Source organism: Sebastes umbrosus, chromosome 3 (genome assembly GCF_015220745.1).
Source record: "Sebastes umbrosus isolate fSebUmb1 chromosome 3, fSebUmb1.pri, whole genome shotgun sequence".
Classification (NCBI taxonomy): domain Eukaryota; kingdom Metazoa; phylum Chordata; class Actinopteri; order Perciformes; family Sebastidae; genus Sebastes; species Sebastes umbrosus.
The window spans coordinates 18,465,078-18,473,186 of NC_051271.1; the positions used below are offsets into that span (position 1 = coordinate 18,465,078).

General features: G+C 37.2%; 1 protein-coding gene across 1 annotated transcript; it reads left to right on the plus strand.

Moving 5' to 3' along the window:
• The first annotated feature begins 1,704 nt into the window (after nt 1–1,704).
• LOC119483743 (microfibril-associated glycoprotein 4-like) lies at nt 1,705–7,611 on the plus strand. Its single transcript, XM_037762148.1, has 5 exons — nt 1,705–1,844; nt 3,647–3,838; nt 5,161–5,257; nt 5,464–5,631; nt 6,855–7,611. Exons 1-5 carry the CDS (start codon nt 1,809–1,811, stop codon nt 7,133–7,135), a joined length of 774 nt encoding a protein of 257 aa, XP_037618076.1. The 5' UTR covers nt 1,705–1,808; the 3' UTR covers nt 7,136–7,611.
• Nucleotides 7,612–8,109: the final 498 nt, after the last annotated feature.

An 8,109-nucleotide genomic window follows, 5' to 3' on the forward strand; every position in this document is an offset into this window, starting at 1 on the left:
GCACTTCATCATGCTTTCTTCATTGGACGGGCACCTTATAGGGCATTTTATCATGTATTATCTACTGTAGGGGCATGCAAGAAGGCACTTCATTATGTTTTCTCTACTGGAATGGCATCCTAGAGGGCAATTTATCATGTTTTCTAGCATGTAGGGCAGCCTATATTGCACTGCATCACGTTTTCTCCATTTAAGATCACCCATAAGTGCACTGCATTTCTTTTTCACCACTGGAAGGGCACTCTGGAGGGCACTTTATCATGTTTTATCAACCATAAGGACATCCAAAAGGGCACTGCATCATGTTTTCTCCACTGGAAGGGCACCCTAGGGGGCACTGCACCCTAGAGGGCCAAAAAGTTACGATATTTTAGAGCTCCCCCTAAATTTCTAAAATGTGGCTTTCTGGGAGGCCGAGCTCCCCGTAGCTCCATTGTATTTCAAACCTTGGTAAGGACTATGGAAAAAAGTTGTGTTACACATATCACATTATAGGAAAGGAACAAATTGAACTAAAACCAGGAAGTATTTCAGTATTGCTACAGATTTTTGTGTCTTTGGGTTGGGTCGTGTCTAGATGGTCACTCTAGATCCTAACCTTAAAGGATAGTTGGGTGTTTTGAAGTGAGGTTGTATACTGCTGTGGACGGGGGCAGCAGAAAAACATAGCCACCTACATGTTTAAGAAAGGCTCACCTAAAAAAATCAATATCAGTTTAAGTGTATGATCAATTTAAAATATTTTCTGATAGGGAACTGAACTGAAAGTGAAACTTATCTACACTGTTTTTGTCATCCAAGTCTGCTGGCTTTGAAGAGAGTATAGATGAGTTTCACTCTCTGTTCAGTTTTAGGTGGGCCTTTCTTTAAGGTGGCTGAAATATGTTTTGCTGCCGCCTCCCGTCCACAGCAGTACATTGCTTTGAGATGCTCCTGTCTGCTTCTCCAAACTTAGGGGCGTGCCGATCGTCATCTACTGTAGGTAATACACTGACTATGGATAAGTACCTCATACAACCCCACTTCAAAACACCCGAACTATCCCTTTAACCATTCAAGGTCAAAGCCTGGCCTTAACCATCTCGCCAGAGTTTCGCAAATCGAGAGTTACCATCTTGACATGGCCTTTGTTGTGTCATTTAGGGGTTTTCCACACAGGACAGGGTCTGCTGTGTGGTTCTTTAAATTAAATTTGGAGTTTCCCCAATTGTGAGAAGTGAGAAGTCACCTATTCCTGCTGTTTGTATTTGTGATTGTTCAAAGAGTTTCTTGGGTAGATGCTTGTAAAAATTATTTTATTCTTGTTTTGCTAAATTGCACTGTAAAATGAGTAAATAGCGTTAATGAGTAACTAGATGAGGAAATACTCTCTGGACTTCAAATACTGATGTCATAAGTGCAAACTCCACCAGAGCAACTCCCCAACAAATGTTTTAACGGTTTCATTAACTTTATTTTTGTATTATTATTTTATTACTTTTTCATGTCAGGTTTTATTAAGTTTTATCTCCTTCTCCGCAGTGCCAAAAATATAATTATGAATGAAAAATATAATTTTTTTTCTTTCTTTTCCTTATTTTCTTTTTTGTGCCAAAAAAAAAATGGTCAAATTTAAAGACATTAAAAATATCAGAATCTGGATTTAAAATCCATCCTTGAGTGATAATGATAAACTTCATGGGGCTGTGTAAACAATGGCTTATCAGTGTCACATGCTTCCACAGACACGCCCTGAGCAGACGGTTTAAAAGTGCCCTGTTTCCCACCAAGATTTACTTCATCAGAGGAGTCCAACCTTCCTCTCCACGATGATGATGACGATGATGATGATGAAAATGATGCAGGTAAGAGCTGCAGAAAACACTCTTTAACAATCAAACCTAATTATTTTATTTCATAATGGCACAGAAATGCTGCTCCTATTTTCTTGATACTTATAAATTGTTTTTATACTGTTTAATATTTTGAATGTATTACATTAATGATTTAGAGTACTGTTAGTCATTTTATTAGTAGTAATATTAGTACTAAAAGCAGTACTGTCTATGGGAGCAGTTATATAAGATTTAGAAAAACAGAACTAAAGCAAACATAATTGTAAATACAAATACAGTTATACAGCTATATCTTAAAATCTACTGTTATATAGTGAAGCAAATGTTTGTGTTCTCAGTCAAAAGTTTGTGTTATTTATAGATTGAAGTCTAAAAGCAGGGAATTTTCCTAATGGAAATTACTGTTACTTAAATGAATCAATAACAATGTCAGATTGATTAAATTTATAACTGAAATAATAACATCAATACCTGTTATTATAAAGCATATTTGTTGGTGTTGATGATTAATGTTATTGAGGATTGTACTGTTGGCTTTATAGTGTTAGTTACATATTAACAAGCACTCTCAGCCCTAGAGGACACATATGATCTGTTTCCAGACATCAGATCTTTGAATTCACTGAAACAAACAGCAAGAGTGAATTAAAATAAAATATCAGAACATCTAATGAAACAGCTCGGGGAACAGATTGATATTTTATATATGTATTGTGACTGTTTTAAAGTTAATTTCATCCAGTCAAACCTGATTCAACAACCTCTGCTCCAGAGAGGCTTAATAGTAAACACAGCGCTGCTGTAATGCAAACATCCAGTGGGACGAGTTCAGACTCACTCAGCAGGGAAAACCCATGTTGTAACTGGTGTTTGCTCCCAGTAATGTAACTGGGTAGTTTTCAAATCTTTTCCTGTAACAAGCAGAGGATTTAATTATGTAATGACTGCTATTCCTTGTGGCTTAACCCATCTATTGTAAAGTCATTTGCAATTTCAAGAAGCACTGAGGATAGAATCCCTTCTGATGATAAATGGTATTGATATTTTTAATCGTAAATGCAGCAATAAACACATACACGTAATACGTTCTATCAAATAAGGAAAATGGCTAGGGATGTAAATCGATTCAAATATTTAATCGCGATTAGTCGCATGATTAATCGCACATCTTTATCTGTTCAAAATGTACTTAAAGGGAGATTTCAAGTATTTAATATCAACATGGTAGTGGGCAAATATGCTTGCTTTATGCAAATGTATGTATATATTTATTACTGGAAATCTATTAACAACACAGAACATTGATACATATTGTCCAGAAACCAGAAAGGTGCTGCATTTAGCAATAAAAAAATATACTCAAATCATAACATGGCAAACTGCAGCCCAACAGGCAACAACAGCTGTCAGTGTGTCAGTGTGCTGACTTGACTATGATTTGCCCCAAACTCCATGTGATTATCATAAAGTGGGCATGTCTGTAAAGGGGAGACTCGTGGGTACCCATAGAACCCATTTTCATTCACATATTTCCAGTAGTTAGATAGTTTCCAGAGTAAAATGACACTTTAAGGAAGAAAATCCCACTGAGATTCTCACAAAGAAGCAGTGATTGAATTATTTTGCAACAAATAATAAATAAATTATTGTTTTTGTCTTCAATAAAATGCAGTACTTATGGTCTGTGCCAGTTTTTTGACTACAAATATCCTGCAAGTCACATAACAACTTTTATTTTTTGTGTTGTTGATGATATGTATCTATGAGTGCAGGAAATCACTATAAAAGGTGCTTTCTTTTTTTGCATCCAGGTGATATTATTCGTAGCTCTGCTGGTTCTTGCGGCCTCAGCTCACACACAGTTTTATCTGCCCATCGACTGTGATGACATCTATCGCCATGACAACACCAGCTCCAGTGGGGTGTACACCATCTACCCAGGCGGTCCCACCACGCCCCTGCAAGTCTACTGTGACATGGACACTGACGGAGGCAGATGGACTGTCAGTACACCTCAAATTTGATCAGACCGTGTAAACCTGCTTTTAAAACACATGACAGCTCATGTTAAGGTCATTCATTTGGTAATTTTACTGCGGAGAAGTCTATTCAGGTGACCTTAGAATAAGAGAAAGAAAAAAAAATCCTCTTGGTTGAAATTAAGGTTTTGTTGTTTTTAGACTCCTGCATTACCACACATTTTTAACTGTATTTTATGCATTTTTTAGGGCTGTCAATCGATTAAAATATTTAATCGCATAATTGTCCATAGTTAATCGCGATTAACGCACAATTTATATGTATTTTTCCAAAAACCTACCTAAGTGGTTTTGTTGCCTAAGTATTTTTGTTTAATTCACAATATTAAGCACGTGTTTACCGCAACCAAAAAGAAGCGCCGAGGGGTCTGACAAAGCGTCAGTATGTGACGAATTGCGATGAGAAGGTGTTGGATTTCCAGATCAATAAAGGTCTGATAAACCCACTGAACACTGTATACACAACAACACCAAACAACAGGCAATATTTTTCTCAGAACAGAACTAGGGGGAGAGTGAATGTTTTACTCTCATCAGGTAGCCAGAAACAGCATGCTCCCATCTGCACTGGATGTGTAAAGTGCAGCACGACTTAACAACTTTGTGAGGTGATAATATCTCAGATGTTGTGCTTTCAGCTTGTGCTGCTTCCTCTAAGTAGTGAAAAATGAATGCAGCTTAAAATGTATATACAGTATTTCCATTAGGGCTCTGGATTAAAATATTTACAGACTCGTAGGTACCCACAGAACCCATTTTCATTCACATATCTTGAGGTCAGAGTTCAATGGACTCCTTTGAAAATGGCCATGACAGTTTTTCCTCGCCCAAATTTAGTGCAATTTTGGAGCGTTATTTAGCCTCCTTCCAGATGAGCTACTATGACATGGTTGGTACCAATGTATTCTTTAGGTTTCCTAGTTTCATGTGACACCAGTATCTTCACTTTAGCTTTAAAACTGAGCCCGGTACAACCTCTGAAAGATCAGTTGCGTTAAAGAAATTAGTGGCGTTAAAACAAATTTGTGTTAACGCGTTAACTTTGATAGACCTAATTTCCATGTTTGTTAGGCGTGACGGTGGCTCTGCCATCAATGCTGACAATTACTGTAGATGTAACCAGGTAGCAGACAATCATCACAGTCGTACCTGGTTGACTCTAAAAGATTTTCTGAAAACTTGTCCAGATTTATAAAGTGATCTGAGGTCTTGCTAATTGAATGTATAGTATCACATGTTAGTAAACTTTTACCCTCTCTCTCTTATCCTCCCATTCTCCCTGTCAGGTAATTCACAGGAGGATCGATGGGACTGAAAACTTCTTTAGGCCCTGGAGGCACTATAAGACTGGATTTGGGAACGTGGCTGGAGAATATTGGCTTGGTGAGTCCTTGAGGGTAAAATACATTAAACCCATGGAGGCCTGTGCTGCTTTGCATCTTAATTTGCTGTGTGAGACGAAGTATGGTTTTAAACTAGATGAGGGGTTGAGAGACGGACTGAGACGGGAAGAGGCTAAGAAATGCAGAGTAATGATATAGGGCCTTGGCAGGAGGTGAAATGAAACGGATCGTTTTGCTCCTTCACAGGCCTGGAAAATATCTTCCTGCTGAGTATGAGGAAGGAGAATGAGCTGCGGGTCGACATGGAGGACTGGGAGGGAGGGAAGGCGTCTGCCCAATACTCCTCCTTCTCAATCGATACTGAGAACGCTGGTTACCAGCTTCACATAGGCAGCTTCACTGGCGGAGCGGCAGGTGAGGATTACTGTGTGGATATTACTTTAGGAAGTGAAGGTCTAAATGTCAGGGTATGTGGATGAATGAACTATAAGTGACACAGGATATTTTTAAGTTTCAGTGGTGGAATATAACTAAAGTTTTACTCAATACTGTACTTAAAGCTGAAGAAGGCGAGATTAGAGCAAATATGATTTTAAAAAGTTATTTTTATAAAACGGTCTCTTTATCCTGACAGTAGTACAAAGTATAAAGTGAAGGATAAAGAGGTCCTCTATGTGTTCAGAAAATTCTTCTAAATAAACAATAATTGGATCAGCTGGAAAATGCATCGTCACAAAGCTGAAAACAGGGCTGTTTTTTCTGAGCTCATGAAATAAGTTGACTTTTTAGAGATACGTGGTTCTCACAGGACAGCGACACTACAAACACAAGATGATCTTATAGACCATGATGCATTGCTGTAGATTAAACTACCCAACCGTATATAAAGGAGTTCAAATTAGTACAACCATAAACATCTACAGCAGTAAAATGCAACATACACATTGATGCAGCAGTAACACAGACAAACATGTACATACTTTAATTATTTTACTTGTGGATATTTTCACAGTGTGGTATTAGTACTTTTACTTAAAGAAACAGTGTGTAACATTTCGGGGGATTTATCAGCAGAAACAGGCTCCCTCCTAAGGGTCACAAGATACATCTGAGAGGTCTTGAGATGATTAATGGGGTAGAAAAGAATAAAAAACGGCTTCACATTTTTATATTCTTCTAATGGACTTTTCTCAAATCTGTGATTTTTTTTGTGAAATATTGGATAATTTTACCTATTTGAGCCTCAAACTGCTATTTGAATGAAACCATGTAAGAAGTTTAGAGGGCAGCTTTGATGGAACTGCTAACAACCAATGGTCACAAATCCAAAAATTGGAAACCACTGGTTTAATCAACAGTTTACTGTATTTTATGCACTTATCATGTGTTTTTTAATGTAAAATATGAATCCGAAAAGTAACTAAAGTGGAGTAAAATCTTTTTCCTCAAGTACCTCAAAATTGTACTTAAATACAGTACTTTAGTAAATGTACTTTGTTACATTCCACCACTATTTAAGACAAAGGCAAAGAAAAGTAACTTAAATCATCCACGAGCAAAATGATAAAACAGTAGCAGTAGTACAAGTGTTGTCTGAGTTTAAACATCAACTTTAATTCAACTAACTTTATTTCTAGGGGACGCTTTGGGAGAACACGACAACATGAAGTTCACCACGTTTGACAAAGACCAGGACACATGGGATAAAAACTGCGCTCAGCATTTTCTAGGCGGATTTTGGTACCTCAACTGCCACGGGGCTAACCCCACCGGCATGTACGCACCTCATGGTGCCCTTCCTTTTAGCAACGCCCAAGTTACTTGGCAGAAGTGGAAGGGCGATAACTACTCCCTCAAGACTGTTGTCATGAAGATCAGATCAGCTGCTACATGTACATGCACACATCAACCTGATTAGCTAGATTATCAACCGATTAGACTGTTAGGCTATTAAATAGGCCATATCAGCACCATAGATGTGGGTCAATAGGGGCCTACTACACCCACTAGTTGGTTTCATCATCTATTCATATGGTATATACTGTATATATATGTAAGCATTTCTCAGGTCCAGGTTAATAACAGACAGGGGACGCATGTTAACTAAACTAAACACAAGGGGTCGCTCTAGTGTTGCTCAATCTCATTTGTCTTTATGGGAGGGAACGGTGTGGTCTCAACAGGTAGGCTGACGTCATCTCACTCGTGCAAAGAGAAGTCCAAACACAGAGTAATCATCTAGTGGTGCTGGATGAAGAACTGACCAAGATATTATTATTGTATTCCAAATATTTAAATTTTGATTACGTTTTTAGTATTTGAAGCTATTAACATGTGACAGCAGTAAAAATAAACCAACATAACAGAATAAAAAGTTGTCATATCAGACATGAATATATATTCTCATATCCAGTTATTCCATGTTAAAACAATTAGGTTATTGGTTTCAATATTTTGTATTTTTATACAAAATAATGCGTCAATATTTGACTTTCTTCTTAGTTTCATGCAACCGACTGAATATTTTTTCCAATCCAGATACTTAAAGTCTATGAGGATTCTGGAAATACATTAACAACCGCTGCTTGTGTTGTTAAACGATTTTCTGGGTTTCTCAAATATCGCAAGGTATTTATCTTTTGGGACAGAAAATTGGATACTTACAAACTGGGGCTATAGGGATCACCAGTGATGAAAGAAGTTTTCAGGTCATTTATTTAAGTAAAAGTGTCACACTTTGAAAATACTCCATTAGCAGTAAAATGCATTAAAATTCTTACTTATATAAGTACAATTTTAGATATTTATATATAAGATTTTATATATGTATTATCAACAGAATTAATGCAGCAAATGTAAAAAAAAAAATAGGCCTACTCAATATGCAGAAGT